This window comes from Macaca mulatta, chromosome 12, assembly GCF_049350105.2.
Source record: "Macaca mulatta isolate MMU2019108-1 chromosome 12, T2T-MMU8v2.0, whole genome shotgun sequence".
In the NCBI taxonomy this organism is placed as follows: Eukaryota; Metazoa; Chordata; class Mammalia; order Primates; family Cercopithecidae; genus Macaca; species Macaca mulatta.
In genome coordinates, this window is record NC_133417.1 from 136,160,239 (window position 1) to 136,178,246 (window position 18,008).

An 18,008-nucleotide genomic window follows, 5' to 3' on the forward strand; every position below is an offset into this window, starting at 1 on the left:
AAGGCACCTTTGGTGTGTCTTTGAGTCCTCTGTCCTCCTCAGTGGTGGAGATTGTCAAGTGGTCCCCGCCAGCCTTTATTTGGCCCTGGAAAGTTGCTGTCCTCAGTACAACTGACCCTTGAGGACAGACGAAGGGTGGTCTGGTGTGGGTGTCCCCACACAGCTCCTCCTCCTTAGGGGATGTCCCCACCCTTACCTCTTGACTGTTCTGCACGCCAGCCTCTCCTCACACCCACACAGTGGCTGGGCCCAATTTCTTTCCGCACTGGTCTATTAACCGAATCCTTTTTAAGCTCTAGGAATCTCTGCAACTGTTACCAGGTCTCAGTCATTTCAAGCACCTTTGCAATCTCCATCCCTTTGTGATCACTTGCTACAAGGGTGTTATCTTACGCTTCCCCCAAGGGTGTTATCTTACGCTTCCAGACGTCTTTAGTATCCTGTGGCAGTTACATAGTATCAGTATCATGACTTTCAGCTTCTGAGGGTCCCTGGAGAGGTAACTCAAGAGGAATATAGTTGACAAATGCACCTTGTGAGCTGACATTCTCTGAGTCAAATCCTCCCTGGGGGCCAAGAGGAGGTGGTCACTACCCCCAAGGGGACATGGCCTACATGGGGGGTGGCTCCTAGATTAGTAGGAGATGGTTAGATGGAGCAAAGATGTCCCCCTTGGCCCTTAGCACCCAGCTCGTGATCAGCTGTGCTCAGGATTGTGGGGACCTGAGGACAGAGTGGCCCAGGCCAGAGCCTAGCAGTTCACAGCTTCCGGGAGCTCTCCACAGGCTAGCAAAATTCATTGCGAAGTGCAGAGAAGAACCTAGGAGAATCCACCGTGGGAAAGTCGGATTCCCACCACAGAAGGTCAGAGAAGGGAGGGAAGGGCCACCGTGGAAGACCTGTAGACACTGGCCCTGTATCTTCAGCCCCTCAGTTGGTCAGCAGGTCTCTTGTACTGGGCCCCCCACCCCCGTGTATGCAGAGGAGCCAGGGCCTGTGGAAGCAGCTGCAGTGTCACAGTGGCAGTGTGACAAGGTGGTGGTGGGACAAGGTGGCAGGGACAGGGTGGGGTCGACTGCAGCCGGGTATGTGGGGTCTGTGCAGCCTGGCTGCTACCACAGAGAACCAAGCACCCATGTGGATGTGGGGGAGTGGCAACTAGACCCCAAAGGATCTGGCCCCTGGTCACCTGGGCAGGCCCAGCTGCGCTCCTGAGCAGGGAGGGCCACTCCCTGCAGCCCCACACTTGGTGGCCAGGTGGCTGCTGAAGAGACCAAGATTGTTGGGTGACCTGGCAGGGGCCATCTGGGGCCTGCTCTTCTCCGGGCCCAGTAAGCTTAGTCCAAGACAAGGTCACATGGCATCACAGGAATCTATTTATTTAGCGAATCAGATTAATCAAGTCTTTTTTTCCAGTGCTAACCCTCCGCCCCTCCTGTGCCGCTGGGCCCCACTGCTGATTATGGGCCAACTTGGGTTGCAGCCGTGTGGGTCCAAACTCTCGGCCCTCCTGCTGAGCAGCCATAGTGGCCTGCAGCATGGACCTGTGCCCACTCCCACAGACACGGGTCCCCATGGAGAAGCGGCCCTTCTTCCCACAGTGTTTTGGGACGGGTCAGGGGTCCTCAGGGCCCACCCACGGGTCCCAGTTGTCACATCACACTGACACTGCTGATACCCTTGGAGGACCTACCTCTTACAGTCATGCACCTCATGGGTCCTGGCTCCCTCCCAGGTCCCAGTTGTCACATCACACTGAGACTGCTGATACCCTCCGAGGACCTACCTCTTACAGTCATGCACCTCATGGGTCCTGGCTCCCTCCCAGGTCCCAGTTGTCACATCACACTGAGACTGCTGATACCCTCCGAGGACCTACCTCTTACAGTCATGCACCTCATGGGTCCTGGCCCCCTCCCCGTCCCTCCCTACGTGGTCAGTTCCTCTCAGCAGTCTGGAGCCCTTTCTGTCACCTGGACAGAGTCATGCTGCACGTAGATAAGATTTTATGTTTGAACATCGCTGGGGATGATAGGAGGTCAGGTCCACCCACCCCTGTCTCTTAGGAAGCCCATCTGGCCCTAAGCACATTGGTAGACCCAAGTGCACACGAAGGGCATCACTCAGCTCCACCAGGCAGGCTCCCAACTCCTCATGCAGAGAAAGAAGTGGGAGGAGGGTTGTCCCTAATTCCACCACCCGTGGACTCTGACCCGTGGACTCTGAGTCCCAAATGCCCTGTTGCATGCAAAAGTCTGGCTTCCTTAGAGTATCATGGGTGGCGTCTCTGTCTACGGTAGCCATGGGACAGGGCAGCCTGCAGGCAAGGAGAGGAGTGTGTCTGGGACTTGGGGCAGTCAGGCAGCCTTACCTCTGGGTCTGCAGAGCCTGACTCTGTGGCTGTGGTTCCTAGAGGCCCAGCCCAGGGGGCCTGAGCCTCTGATTCCTCTCGTCTGGTCTGGTCTGGTCACTCCTCCACATCCACTTCCACCCCTTCATTGACGCTCTCTTCCTCACCCTTCCCTCCATCCACCTAGGAGGAGGTGTACAGAGTGCCACCTGAGCACAGCAACAGTGGGGGCTGCTCCTGAGAAGGCAACTCCTGCCTGTCCACGGCTCTTAGGCCAGCCAGGAAAGGCTCTCAGGCAGGAAGCAGCTCGGCCAGGTTCCCCACCTATCCAGCACTCCCTGCAGGCTTCAAGCCTAGGGCCAATGCTCAGCTTCCCCTCCTTTTCCTCCTCCTCTTCCTCCTCCTCCCCACAGGTCCTGGTTTATCCAAATGCCTCTCTTCTTCCCCTCAGGCCGCCACCCCTCCCAAGCCCTTCTGCCCCCACTGAGCCCAGATCCTACAAGTAGACCGCAGTTGCTTTTCCTCCTAAAGACCTTGCTCACATGGAGTCTCATCAGTTACTCCTCACCCCACTTGCTCTGTCATGCAAAACCACCCCACAGTGGATCCTTCTCATCAATTCACTCTCCGGAGCAGCTGAGTCACTGGGAGGCTTCCGCTGTCACTTGCACTCCTCCAGATTCTTCGAGAAGCCATCCAGGAATGACTCAATTGTTTACAGTTTCCTGGGTCCTGCAGGGACCCCCCGCCTTGCCTTCTTTCTCAAGGCCACACCCTTGTGCCTGGCTGCCTCATCTTCTCCCTCCCAACTGCCAGGGAGGAACGGTTCCATGGGCAGTGCCAACTGCCCAGCCAGGATGCAGGTGAGTAAGTCAGCACCTCCTCCACCCTCCTATGGTGGAACCAAGGCAGGCCTGATTCTTTGCCGTTGTTTTCAAGCAAGCTAGATGGAATGAGCAGCTTCCCAGTCTGTTCAAGATAGAAAGCAGGTCAGGAGTCTCCCCTCTCCCAGGCCATCTCCCACTGCCTCTCCTCGCCCGGGGCCAGTACCAACGCTCCCTGCTGTGGACACCCTGATGGTAGTGGGGGAGGGGCTGTGTGCTTCCAGCCCTGGGCCTGTCTTCTTCCTTCCCCAGGAGTGTTCTCTCCCCTCCCCTCATGGCTCTTGGATGTCATCAACACCCCCACTCAGTCATTCTGCAGTCTTCTCATGGGCACAGAAAGGGGTAGCTGGCTTCCTTCACCTTTCTGAGGCCCACTGGAAACTTGCCCAGCCCCAACACCACTCTCACTTGCTGTCATCTCAGTGAGGCTTTTGGCAACACAGCTCCAGAAGGGACTGGAAAATGCAAGTCTGCTCCGTCCTGGGACACCCAAACTAAAAAGGAGCTTCATTCATCCCTACCACCCCACCTCTGCCCAAGACACTCTCCCCCATAACTGACTCTCTTGGCTCCCTCCTCTACGTCCTCTCCCTTTCTCTCTCTTTCTTTCCAGAACCTCCCAGTCGAACAGGAAAATGGGGAGAGTTGGAAACAGCCTTGTTCACATGGTCTCATTCTCTTTCTCAATTCTTGTGCTGTATAGTTTTTGGACTTAGAAATCAGTAATTGACCTGGTTTGTGGGTTCTTCAGAGATCCCTGAACACTGGGTGGTATATGTGGAGCTGTCTGGGCACTGGAAAAAAGGTCTTTGGGGTACAATGAGCAAAGCTGGCACTCAATGGGCATCAAAGGGAAGCACATCAGTAAAGATGGCGTGGATCATCCCTCCACATCGAAACCCTGGAACGCAATATCCGTTACTAGAATTCAGGGCCAGGGCTTCCTTCCCCTGAACAGGATGTCCTTCTGTTAGCCCCGAGAGATCGTGGTGTCCTGCAGGACCAGCTGGACCCTGGAAGGCCGGTGGGCCCTGATGTTCATGCGGAATTCTTTGATGACAAAGTAGTAGCAGAAAACATCCAGGCAGCAGTTGACGTTGGAGAAACACATGGACAATTGCAAGAAGAAGCTGATGCTCTGCTTGGCTCTGCACTCTACGATAAAGCCATTTCTCACCAGGAACTGCAGGAAGAACCCCAGGTGGACTGGGAGGAAGGAGACCACAAAGACAGCCAGGCTGACTGCGATGCTGTAGATGCAGGCTCTCTGCTGCACCCAGTCCTGGGTGTGGTCTCGGCGGCCCAGCAGGATGTGGATGCTCCTGGAGGAGCAGAAGCCCATGATGCCCATGGGAAGGAGGAAGCCAAACACCTCCAGCGGGAAGAAGACCTTGGCACTCCAGGTATCGTCAGACATGTTGTGGAAGCACATGTATTTTTCCACTTTCCCATGGAAACTATAGATAGGGATGCTCCCAGTCCACACCAGGACCCAGATGGTGCAGCAGATCCCAAAGATCTTCCTGGGGGACCGGAGGTGGTTGACCAGGAGTGGGTACCGGATGGCCAAGAACCGGTCCATGCTGATGAAGCAGATGGTGAAGACGCTTCCGTACATGCTGACGAAGTAAAGGCACTCCACCAGGGTGCACAGGGACGGGTAGGGGGACTGTACCTGGGACAGGGACATCTTGAATGGGAGGGAGAGCACCAGCAGCAGGTCAAAGACCGCCAGGTTGATCATGTAGATGGAGGTGGCAGCGTAATCGGGCCACCTGTTCTTCAGGAAGGTGCTGAAGCCATGGATGGCCAGCAGGTTGAGGATCAGGCCCAGGACGAAGGTGGGGATGTGGACTGCGAACTGCAGGGCTTTCATCAGCTCATTGACGCCATCAAACAGGCAGTCACCACTGGTGTTTGGCTGACTCATGTTTCTTCCTACAACACCAACAGATCAGACGGGGCTCCTTTCACTCTCTTGAAGTGATAGATTCAAATGACTTTGTCAAGAATCACAAACACCTCCCCAGCATCATACAGCAATTCGTGCCCACTGAATCACAACTAGAACACAGAAAAGAAAAATTACCTTTAATCCTGCTGCCCAGATGCACATGTTACTTTTTGTGTATATCATTACAGACTCGCTTTCTCACTCTCTTTCTACCATACACACATTTTTCTTTGGCAAATATAGAACTCTGCTGTGCATGGACATCTATCTTTTAAATCAGAACTCCTTTTGTTGAAAGAAGTAACAGCACATACCCAGACCCAAACAGGCTGAAGCAAAGAGAGTTTCACATAATGGAAAATATGGAAACTAGGGTAGGGCTGACTTCAGGAGCAACTCGACCAGGGATTCAAATGCTGTTTCCAGGATTCAGCTCCTCTTATCCCCTTTGTCCTCCCCAGACCCACTTTCCTGATGGTTGGACACAGTTAACCTGCAACCAGGGATGATTGGCACCAGAGCATTGCATTCCTCTGGACACAGTAGTTGGTTAGTTCATTGGCTCAGGGACAGACATTTGACTCTCCAAGAACATGATAAGCACCACAACTTTTGCTTGGGTTTCCAGGCAGAGGGTTGGAGTCCCTTGTCAGGGATTCATATTTGCCAAGATATAAGGTCTGCAGCTGCTGTAGCCTCTTGTTCCTCAAAGGGAAAACCAGACAGAAAATGGAAAGATGTGGGAGAAAGGGCATTCCCAGAGGGAATGGAGTGGGGCCCTGAGGTCTCCACAGGGCGAGGAAAGGCCTTTAGTCAGGCAGAAAATTAGAAGTGGCCTCAGGGACAGGAGGACCAAGGCTATAGGTGTGGTTGCACAGGGGTGTGGTCCAAACCTGGCCAATTTGGGGTGAGGGGGTGAGTGCCATTGTGGGGTTCTTTATTAAGGTATGTAGCTCTAGAGCAGGACAAAACCAAGTGTTCAACCCAGGCGTCCAGAACCAGGCTGGTAGAAAGATGACTCAAATATGACCCAACTTCTACCCTCTCCCCACTAGCCCACCTGTGCCCACCTCCCCACACCCTCCTTTCTCACCCACTCTTCCCTCTCCCCACAAGTGAGGCCACGCTGCTGGTGTACTCGACTTGGACTGGCCTTAGATATGGAACGTGCCACATTCACTAGAGCACTGGGGCATGGCATGGAAAGGACATTCATGCCTGGCGTCTTCCTTAACCGCTTCGGCAGCAAGCAGCTGGTGAGCAAGTGTAGCCGGGTCGTGCCGTGAGACCTGCCTTCCTGTGCTTCTCTCACCTTCCATGACTTCCTGCCCAGCAGGGGCTAAGATCCCAAGATACTGATGTACCAGGCAGGAGGACATCAGCATGGACTCCCACCAGAGAATCCTGTACTAGTGACCACTGCAGCCATTATTATTATTATTTTTTTTTTTGAGATGGAGTCTCCCTCTGTCGCCCAGGCTGGAGTGCAGTGGCACGATCTCGGCTCACTGCAACCTCTGCCTCCTAAGTTCAAGTGATTCTCCTGCCTCAGTCTCCTTCATAGCTGGGATTACAGGCCTGCGCCACCACGCTCCACCATGCCCGGCTAATTTTTTGTATTTTCAGTAGAGATGAGGTTTCACCATGTTGACTAGGCTGGTCTCGAACTCCTGACCTCAGGTGATCCTCCCACCTCGGCCTCCCAAAGTGCTGGGATTACAGGCGGGAGGCCCCACACCTGTTCCTAAAACTTCTGTTATTAATTAAAGCTTCTGTTATTATTTTTCATAGCTTGTTACTAATTTTTAAAGTATTCCATGCACTCAATAAGATATTCAAACAGAACAAAAGAACATGCATAGGGAAGTCGGCCTCCATTGTACCCTAAGGCCTCAACTGTCCTTTCTGAAGGCAGCATGGCTTACAGCTTCTTGCATACTCCTCCCAGACATTTTCTAAGTAGATGCATATATGCAAATACATGCATGCATACATATACGTGTATGACTTCTTTAAAATTTGGAAATAATATATATACAGCTTCTGTCCCTTGCTTTTTCAGTCAACAATGTTTCTTGGATGTTGGTCTATATCAGCATATATGAATGGCTTGTTTGCCTTCCATTGTGTAGGTATACAAAAACTCATTTAGTCAGTAGCCTATTCATAAACATTTAGGTTTCTAGTGTTTTACCAGGAAACAACGAATTCCACAATAAGCATTCCTGTGACTTATTTCTTTGCTGTGCTGCTATTGCTAACCGAATTTTCATTCTACTATTGGTTTTCATCACTACTGGGGGCCTGTGGGAGGAAAAAATTGGGGTATTTTTTAAGATCTTATCTGTAATACCATTCCCAAGCCCTCTCTGATCCCTAATGAAAAAGAAAACTGATATATATAGATAGATATTTATAGGTACATATATATTATCCACTGAGCACTATGCACAAAACATTTAACATGCATTACTTGATTTGGTGGCTCTAAAGATTCTGTGGTTTCCAATATGTTAACTTTTCTCACAGATTTATGTAAAGAGAGATCTAGGAAAATGTACTTCCTCTTATTCAAAGCCTTGGTGTCCTGTGGTCTGTGGGGATGGTGCCCCCTGGGGGTGTGCAGTAGTCACTGGTCCTACTCTGGATGCTCAGAATCTGCAAGCTGTGGTGGCCACCTCCTCACTAAACATGCTGAAATGGCCACAGGCCTAGCTCACAAAATTACTAGAATAGCTTGGAACTCACAAGGTAAATTTCAAAAATGATGAGAAAAGCAGGTCAAAGCCCAGTTCGGGTCTAAATATGAAATGTTGCAACACCAAAGAGGAAGATGGAATTGGCTTGGAGAAGTTGCCTTCAAGACCAGAAACAGCAGAAAACCAAGAACCGCAAAAATAAGAGTGAATATAAGTTGATGTTTAAAGATACCCAATAAGATTTTGAAAAAGGAACTGAGGACATCTGTCTTTGTCTGGGTCACACTAACCAATTAAGAAAAAGCAGCCACCAATGACAAAAGCTCAACACTCAGAGGCCCTTACTGTCAACTGTTACCAGCCGACTCCATGGGTGAGTCCAGCATATTGCTGGTGGTTCAAAGTGGCCAAGAAAAAAAATCAGTGATGCTCAAAGTTCAACCCAAACCCAGACGCAATGTGTGGTTGAATTGGGGGAACAAATGAATAACAACAGGAGGAAAGTGGTCTGACAGAAAGCACACAACCTTGGATGCTGGGATGAGTCTCCATTGACAGTAGCAGGTATATTCATAGATACAATTTGGCCATCAGTATTCCCCAGTAGGATTATTCTAAAGGTCACATTTGAATTACTGACAGACTTCAAATGGAAGCTTCTCAGAGGGTAGTCTTTGAAGCCAGAGAAGGCACTCTATGGGCTGGCAAGAAGAAATTAGGTTGAAAAAATACTGCTAGCTAATGGCAGAGTGAGAAGAGAATCTGAAAAATTAATCTGAATTCCTTCTGAAAGTCCAAGGAAGCCATCTTTTTGAATCTTTTTCAAAAAAATCAGGAGCTTCACTGAAGTAAGATAAAAAGGCATCAACGCACTCCAAACTGCAGCAAGAGATGAAACAGTCATCCTTCTCAAAGAAGTTTGCTAATAAAAACCAGTCTACTTGTGGGTGGGGGAGGGGAACGGGGCAGGGGAACAGCAACTAGCACCATTTGACCTGTGGTATGGGGCCATTCCATTAGCAGCTCCTGTTCTGGCCAACCCAGGGGTCCACCCCAATCAAGCAATGGTACTATAGTTGGCTGGATGGGAGGCTGAGTCCCTTCAGGTCCCCTGAGAAGCAGATGCTAAGACAGTGTTAGACACCTCAGAGATTGCACAAGGGAAGTGTCCGTGAAGGATAGCGGTGAGAGGGAGCAGGAGGAGGTGGGGTGAGCCTTCAGACCACCTACAGGTCTGACTCTGTAGAAGGAGAGAGGGAAGGAAGGACAAGGTGGGAAGGACTTCAGACAGCAGTGTAGATTTCAGCCCTTCTTGGCTAAGCCATGGGGCATCTCTGAGCAAAGGCTGCCTCTTGGAGGAGCCCCACATCTGCAGAAATCGTCCTAGGCTAGTGCCTCTGCCAGGCTCAGACACTGTCTGGGAGCAGCCCAAGGAGAGTGGCATCAGCATCAATGTCACCATGGACCGGAAGCAGCAGAGCTGCACTGACTGTGGTCAGGGACCCTGGGAGTGGGCTCTCTGGAATTCCAGGGAGGTCTCAGCAGCACCCCTGCATAGCTGCCAAGGGGCCATCCCGATGCTGCCATTGATGTTGGGATCTGTGCCACAGGCAGCAGTGGAGACACTCTCAGTTTCCATCCCAGCAGCACCATCTGTGGAGTGCTGCCTTTCTACCATCCACAGCAGGGATGGGTGGGCACCTTCACCTCCTAGAGGACTGGAATGGGGTAGTCCCAGCCTCCTCCAGAAGGAAATAGCATTGAGTGAGCAAAGATCATGGGTCAAGCAAATAGCATCTGTGAATGGAGTGAAAGGACCCCAAACCATTGTGAGTCAGCAGCAGCACGGTGGCTGAGAGGTGGAGCTGAATCGAACCGTGGAGTAAATGAGACAACACAGGAGATGAAGCTCCATGTTTCATGCAAAAGCTATGGAGAGAGCCACTCCCAGGGGCCCTGCTGACACCTCTGAATGTCCCGCTGACATGTTTAAATGTCACCAAGACAGAACCTCCCAAACATCCATGAATAAACAAACCAAGTAATTAACACCAGAAGAGGCTTGAGGGAGAAGATCTGGGTGCAAGAATTTCGTATCCAACAGGTGTTCCTGCATAAAGAATGCAAAAAGCAAGTCTCAGGTGGATGCGGCCTCTAGAAAAATAATCACCCCAAAACTTTAGGCCTCCAAGAGATCATTACTGAGAAGAGTGTAAGGATGAAAACATCAAGATAGAAAAGCTTGGAACTGAGCATTGAATTGAAAGCAGGAAACTGTGGAAAGAGACATAAGGTATGATGAATATAGTTACAGATTTAAAATTAAAAGAAAAAAAACCAGAAGAGATTATCTGGCTGGCCTAGTGACTCACACCTGTAATCCCAGCAATTTGGGAGGCCAAGGTTGAAGGATCACTCGAGCCCAGGAGTTTGAGACCAGCCTGGGCAGCATAGTGAAACCTCATCTCTCAAAAAAAAAAAAAAATTTTTTTTTTAATTAGTAGGGTGTGGTGGCTCGTCCCTGTGGTCCCCAACTATTTGTGAGGCTGTGTGGGAGGATCGCTTGAGCCCAGGAGTTTGAGACCCACCTGGGCAAAATAGTGAAATCCCATCTCTACAAAAAAAAAAAACTTAATTAGTAGGGCGTGGTGGCTCGTGCCTGTGGTCCCCAACCATTTGGGTGGCTGTGTGGGAGGATTGCTTGAGCCCAGGAATTTGAGGCTGCAGTGAGCCATGATCATGCCACTGCACTCCAGCCTGGGTGACAGAGTCAGACCTTCTCTCTAAGAAAAAAAAAAGAGATGATCTGTGTCCCTAGAAAGAGACAAGTCTTAATATTGTGGATAAATTAACAAAGCAGGAAGAATGTTCTTGTGTTGTAGGGGTGGGGACAATGGAGGGTAATAGTAAGTGCCTGGGGTGAAGCAAAAGGCTCTATTGCTAATATTTCTGTTCTGTTTATTTTTTTACTTCAATAATTACAGGAATATGTGTCAGATTCTTGAGAACCTTAAAGTAACCACTATTAAAAATATGACGCCTACCTTCAAAATTACTAAAGAAGATGAAAAGAAACAAAATCGACTACATAGCAAAGGAGTGAATATAACAGGAAAAGAAACAGCATAGAAATTACAATAATAAGTGCAAAAAAATCAAATTTTACTAACATTCTCAATTAAAAAATAAAATATAACTGTTTGCTCTTATGAAGAGTACACTTAAATGACACAGAAATGTTCCACATAAAAGTCCTGTGACGATGGAACAGACAAATACAAACAAAAAGAAAGACAGGGAGGTAATATTCATAACTAGACTTGTAGAATTGCAGGACAAAATTGCTCATCAGGATTAAGAAGCTTATTTTTATAGAATAAAATAAAAACTCAATTGTGAGGGCAAATGTAGTAATCTTATACACCAAATGGTGGTATACAAAAGTACATCAGGTACAATTCTTAGAATTCAAGGAGCCATTGGTAAAAACAAATTGCAGTGTCAGATTTTCATATACTGTAGATTAGAACAAATATAAATTAGGACATAGAATTATATAAATAATATGATTAATACAGTTTAATTAATGACTCTTGGGTTTGGTTTTAAACAAATAGATAATCCATTTTTTTTCTCAAACAGCTAAAAAACATTTGCTAAAAATGAATTATCTACCTTACAAGAGCAAAACCATCTGTTAAAAAAATACAGAAATTATTTTGGCTGTACTCTCTGACTGCATACAAAGACCTAGAAAATAAAAATACAGCCCGCCCGGGTGCGGTGGCTCACGCCTGTAATCCCAGCACTTTGGGAGGCAAAGGAGGGAGGACTGCTTGAACCCAGGAGTTTGAGATCAACCTCACAACACAATGAAACCTCTGTCTCTACAAAATTTTTTTTAAAAAATTAGCTGGGCGGATCACAAGGCCAGGAGATCAAGACCATCCCAGCTAACATGGTGAAACCCTGTCTCTACTAAAAATACAAAAAAAAAAAAAAATTAGCCGGGCGTGGTGGCAGACGCCTGTAGTCCCAACTACTCGGGAGGCTGAGGCAGGAGAATGGCATGAACCCGGGAGGCAGGCGACAGAGCGAGACTCCGTCTCAAAAAGAAAAAAATTAGCTGGGTATGGTGGCTTGTGCCTATATAGTCCCAGCTACTCAGAGGCAGAGGTTAAGGCAAGGGGATGGCTTGAGCCCAGGAGGTCGAGGCTGCAGTGACCTGTGATCATGCCACTGCACTCTAGCCTGGGCAACAAAGTAAGACTCTGTTTATATAAACTCTGTCTCAAAATAATAATAATAATAACAATGGCTATTTAAAAATAAAGTGAGAACTACAAAACCAAATACATGGGAAGAATAGCAAGACCTTTTTGGATTGGTTGTTTAAAAAAAAAAAAAATTCACAGGATACAGCCAAAAACTATTCTCAGAGATAAATACATTGCCCTAACTGCTTTAATTTTCTTTAAGGAAACTAAATAAATGAATTAAGCACTTAACTTGAGCATTTAGGGAAAAAGCGTCTTAGGGAAATCAGGAAAAAGTATAAAGATAAAAGCAGAAATAAATGAATTAGAAAAGAGAAAATATCAGAACCGACACATTTAATAGGTGGTTCCTTTGGAGCAGAAGCAATAAACGAAGCAATACCTATATCTCTAATAAACGAAGCAATACCTATATCTCTAATAAACGAAGCAATACCTATATCTCTAACAACTATGATCAAGAAGAAAGGACTCAAACGGTCATAACTAGAAATAAGAAAGAAGACATTAAGCTTAGTTAGAGAGGAGAGCAAAAACAGCAAGAAAATGCATTATTACTTGTGTGTTGATCTGTTTAAAAACCTTGATGTAGTTGTTGATTTGGGGGCAAAAAAAATAATTTACCACCATCTATACAAGGTTTGGCCCAAGAGCAAATAGAAGTGTTGACTAGACCAATATCCATAAAAGAAACTGAAAATATTATCAAAGAATTACTCTTAAAATAGGCTTTAGCTTATTTCAAATTTTCAAGCAACAGATAATCCCTGTACCCCATAAAGTATTTCAGAACTTAGTATTAATGAATTTCTATTAAACTAACTTATCCAAATATCAAAACTCAGCACAAGAGACAAAGTTGCTCAAAATACAATTATGAATATATATGCAAACATTCTAATTAAAATATTACTAGATGGAATTCAGTACATTAAAATTATAAATCATCATGACAAATCAGATTTACTATAGAAATATAAGATAGTTTCAGTGTTAGGAAATCAATTAATGTCTTGTATCACATCTCTAAAGCAAAAATAAAAAGTCATCCAATTGTACAGTTTGTCAGAGTTATTTAACTAACGGAATAGGGAAGTACTTCTTACAAAGAGTACATTGCTCACACCAATGGCAACTTTGTATTTAATGGTAAAATAATAAGGACATTCTTGTTGAAATCAGACATTTGCTAACACCCAGAAATCTCAAGACTATACACTAACACATTTAACAGAAACAAGAATAAATGAGGCATTCCCCAAAATATCAATAATACAAAGAGAAGGCTTAGTTAAGAAATTATGTTAAGACTGTCAGTTAACAATTTGGCAGTAAAACCAACTTAGAGTCTCATCTTAAACGGCATCTCAAAAGAAATTCCAAATTCATTAAGGAATTACATTTCAAAACAATCAAACCGTAGAAAAACTAAATGAAAATTTAATAAACAACTTATAAAATCACTAAGGGAAAAAGCTCTTTGTCAACTTAGTATAACTGAAAATCAAAGTAAAAGAAAATAAACAGGACAGGTTTGATGGCGCAAAAAAAATGTCTTTTTGCTAAAAAGTCTTAACATCAAATAATATACTCGAAGAAACAAAACACAACCAATGTTAGATAAATGACGTTCTTTCTCTGTGAAGAGAATATTAAAATGAATAATATCAAGACCAACAACAGATGAATAAGCCAATGACACAGGCAGTTCCCAGAAGAGGGTTTGCGAAGAGATAACATTTTTGCTTATCAAATTTAACAAAGAATTTGGCAAGGGTTCTGTGAAGCTAGTCACCAATATGCTGGTAAGCGTACAAATTAGCACACAACTTTTGGGATCTGATAATTTCTATTACAAGCCATGAAAATCATATGACTTTAATCCAGTGATTCTGAGAATTCACCTTAAGTAAATTATATGAAAGAAGAAAAATTGTGTACAAAAATATGTCCACCTCAGCATTTTTTTTTCTTCTTCTTCTTCTTCGCCTCAATGTATTACCACATTATTTTTTTCTAATAGTAAAAAATACATACACATTTAAATGCCAACAAGAGGTTAATTTCACTGTGGTAAATTTACTCAATGGAAAAATGTTCTGTCTGACTGTTATGTTTATGCTGATGATGTTCAGTAAAAACCCCACAAACTGTAGAATTAGACACATTGAGAATGATTTCAACTGTGATTAAAATTACAAAAACCCACGCATAGAGGGGCAAACAAAAAACCTAAAAAAAGATTTCTACATCCCATTCAGTGGTTGCATTCTAGCAGTTGGATGGTGGGTGATTTTTAAATCTTTTGCCTTTATCTCTCTCGTCTTTTTGGTGTGTTTTTCTAATTAATTAATGATAATATGAAAACCTGAGATCATATATATATATATATATAAAAAATGTTTGGTGGGGAAAAAGGAGACCAGTAAGGATAGCTTTCAATTTTTTCCTTCTACATCAGAGAAACAACTTGCGGTCTGGGTTTGTGTTTGAGGCATGGCAGGGTGCAAGGTTTACACAAAATTAAAAGATACGCATTGAATTCACCAAAGCTCAGCTGATAAGGCATGACCTTTCAGGTTCAGAGATGAGCATTTCAAGATGGGGCTGGGAACGAAGCATGAAGTGAGACAGAGATGTGGAAGTGTCAAGTGAGATAGCAAGTCCCACCCAAGTGATGGGAGAACAGCAACAAGAACCTGATTCATGATTAAAAAAAAAAAAAAATTGAAAACCAAGTTTCCTCTTTTCACAGGTCAGCCATCACATCATAAAAATGTGTATTACATAAAGACTAAAAGACGACATAAAAGAGACAAAATGCCAGCTTCACAGTGAAGAGTAGATGAAGATGAGAAAAGAGGTTTAAAATAGAATCCCCCCAAAGCTTGGCTAGCTATCAGTAGAGTCAAGAAGTTAAAAACGTAAATATTTTCCAAATTGAATATTTAGGTTAAATTACCTTGTTTCTCTTAACAGGACAAAAGGAAGAGAAGATTCACAGTAGAAACCGAAAATGAAAAAACTGTAATATCACAATATAGAACACAGAGGGGCAACCTCACAGAGGCTTATGCAAATATTATCAACAATTATTAATACTCCCTATATTAATCTATTAAAAACCAACCATCAATTAAAAAAAAACAAAATTCAATCATCTCTGGTCAAGGAAAAGCACCAAGAAAATGAAAAGACACAGACAGAGTAAAATGATAGCATAATCTTTGGTTTATCAGGCACATTTTGTGCTAGAAAGGAAGGGAATAGGACAAAGTAATTTTTTTTAGTAAAAAGAATTGAGAAAGCAACATGGAGACTCCACAGGAGTGAAAGTTACAATAAATAATGAAAACATAAAACACTCAATTTCTGTTCCAATTAGCACAGCAAAAAAGTACATAATGGGACCATGCAGGAAATGCAGAAGAAATTTTTAAAAAATGGAAATATAGTGTAGCTGGAGCCCTTAGTGCCCCTCCTGTAGAATATCCACGATCAAATAGACAGAGAAATTAGAGCTCTGAACAACCCAATTAATAAGGTGGACTGGCAGATCAGGGAGAAGTACGTGGTAAATCAAGGGTCTATGCTCTCTTTAGAAGAATAGACAGGGTCTTTCACAAAATTTATCCCGTTCCCGAGCACAGGCAAGTCCTCCACAGCAATGGCGATTTTACACTCATTCTTAGACTACAAAGGAAATAGCTGTTTGTTGGTCCTGAACACTTAGCTGCAGCGCCATGATATTAATATTTAATAGGCATTTCTATGCATTCTCTTACACAGCCTCTTAACGTGTGAGTTAGAGCCAAAATCAGACATAAGTTGCTGAAATATTGGAAAGAAACAATATTTATACACAAAACACAAATGCAGTCACCACTTAAATGAAAGTAGGAATTCCTAAGTGTTCTTTTGAACAGGAAAGGGAGAAACGAGGCGAGCCAATGCTACACTCAGAGGTCCTGGAAGTGGGGTGGAAGTGACCATGGCCATTGCACTGCTCTGATCACCCTGGGACCCAAGGCTGTCTGTCCGCACGGGCTGAACTCGGAGCGGGTAGGGAACCACAGCATGGGAGAAGACGCGGAAAGGCCTAGAGATACTCCTAATCCCTAGAAGGAAAGACACAAGGGCATCCATCCTCCAGTGCTCGTGACGTGTTCCACCACAAGACTTCACGGGTCAGAAAAGGAGTGGGTTCCAAATGCTGCAGAAAGCAAACCTATCTCACAGCCAGAGTGTCCGAGAGTAGACAAAGCAAAGCGGCCTCATCATGTGGTGGACTCTCTGTTACCAGAGGTATGCAAGCAAAGGCAAGGTGAGGTGCTTATCCAGAGTGCTGTAGAGAGAATTCATACACACAGCAGTGTCTTACTGAAGGGTGTTTTTGTTTGTTGATATTTAACCCTGAAGTAGACTCTTCTTTCAATATAAGGCTGTTTTCCAATGTTTGGTGAAAAGGAGAGAAAGTATGTCGAGTGTGGAAAGGGACTGGGGTGGAGCGCAGAGGCCTTGCTTCTCCTCCTGGCTCCCTCTGCTTGGGGGGCTCCACCTCATTTCTTCCATCCTTAAGGTCCTGCTCAGCCCCGAGCCCAGAGCCCTGGCCTCACTGTGCTAGCACGTTTGTTTGTTTGCTTGCTTGTTTGTTTGAGTTAGGGTCTTGCGTTGTCACCCAGGCTGGAGTGCAGTGGCACAATCAAGGCTCACTGCAACCTCAACTTCCCAGGCTTGAGCAACCCTCCCACCTCAGCCCTCCAAGTAGCTGGGACTACAGCATCACCACACTCAACTAATTTTTACTTTCTTTCTTTCTTTTCTTTTATTTATTTATTTATTTATTTTTGAGATGAAGTTTCCTTCTTGTTGCCCAAGCTGGAGTGCAATGGTGCAATCTTGGCTCACTGCAGCCTCTGCCTCCTGGGTTCAAGTGATTCTCCTGCCTCAGGCTCCTGAGTAGCTGGGGTTACAGGCATGTGCCAGGCCTGGCTAATTTTGTATTTTTAGTAGAGACGGGGTTTCTCTATGTTGGTCAGACTGGTCTCGAACTTCCAACCTCAGGTGATCCACCTGCCTCCCAAAGTGCTGGGATTACGGGCGTGAACCACTGCGCCTGGCCTAATATTTTATTTTTTGTAGAGACAAGGTCTCACTGTGTTGCCCAGGCTGGTCTCAAACTTCTGGGCTCAAGCAGTCCTCTCACCTCTGCCTCCCAAACTGCTGGGATCACAGGCGTGAGCCCGAGCGCCCGGCCTGCGCTGGCTCTTAACTGCTGACTCTCTACATTCTGCAGCTGGGATTCCCACAACTGCCAGTGGTCCACGGTACCCTCATCTGCCCACACCTTCAAGGATCCAGCGTCCCACTTGCGGCAGCCTCAGGTGCCTGCACAGCTGAGGCCTCGAAACCCCCGAAACACCAGACCTACCTTTCTTCTTTCGGTGGCCTGGACTTTCCAGAGAACGCAAGCAACAAGAAGATCACCACCCTAAGGAGGTTTGCGGCTGAGAAGGTGGTCCTTCCTGCAGGTGCCAGGCTGTCATCTGCACAGAGCATTGTAGCGTGAACCACCTCAGAGATGGCAGGGCCAGAGCCTCAAAAATCAGCATTGGCACAGCCACAGGGATGGATTTGAGGAGCCCTGGAATGCTCCCCCAAAAATACCGCAGTTAGAATACACAGCGTATCCACCACTAACACCACAGTGTAAATAAAGTCATCCACCTGTGCCTGAGCTAGGCGTCTGGGGGCCATGATGCAAGAAGGAACAGGACACAGAGGGGACAGAGCACATGACCGCAATCTCCCGAATGCCTGAATGTTGCTGAAGCTTGGGCAGGG

At 46.0% G+C, this 18,008-nt stretch overlaps 1 protein-coding gene across 6 annotated transcripts in view; it reads right to left on the minus strand.

Annotated features, from left to right (window-relative positions):
• Positions 1–1,358: 1,358 nt before the first annotated feature.
• The window catches only part of GPR55 (G protein-coupled receptor 55), a 45,889-nt gene continuing 29,239 nt past the window's right edge, over positions 1,359–18,008 (minus strand). For 4 of the 6 annotated variants that reach the window (XM_077957869.1, XM_077957870.1, XM_077957871.1 and 1 more), the window contains exon 2: positions 1,359–5,298. In XM_077957869.1, coding sequence (XP_077813995.1) covers positions 4,205–5,164 — 960 coding nt within the window. In that variant the 5' untranslated portion in view covers positions 5,165–5,298 and the 3' untranslated portion in view covers positions 1,359–4,204. Of the gene's footprint in view, positions 5,299–17,595; positions 17,711–18,008 lie in introns of all 6 variants that reach the window. The other 2 variants (XM_077957868.1, XM_077957872.1) reach the window with 2 other exon arrangements.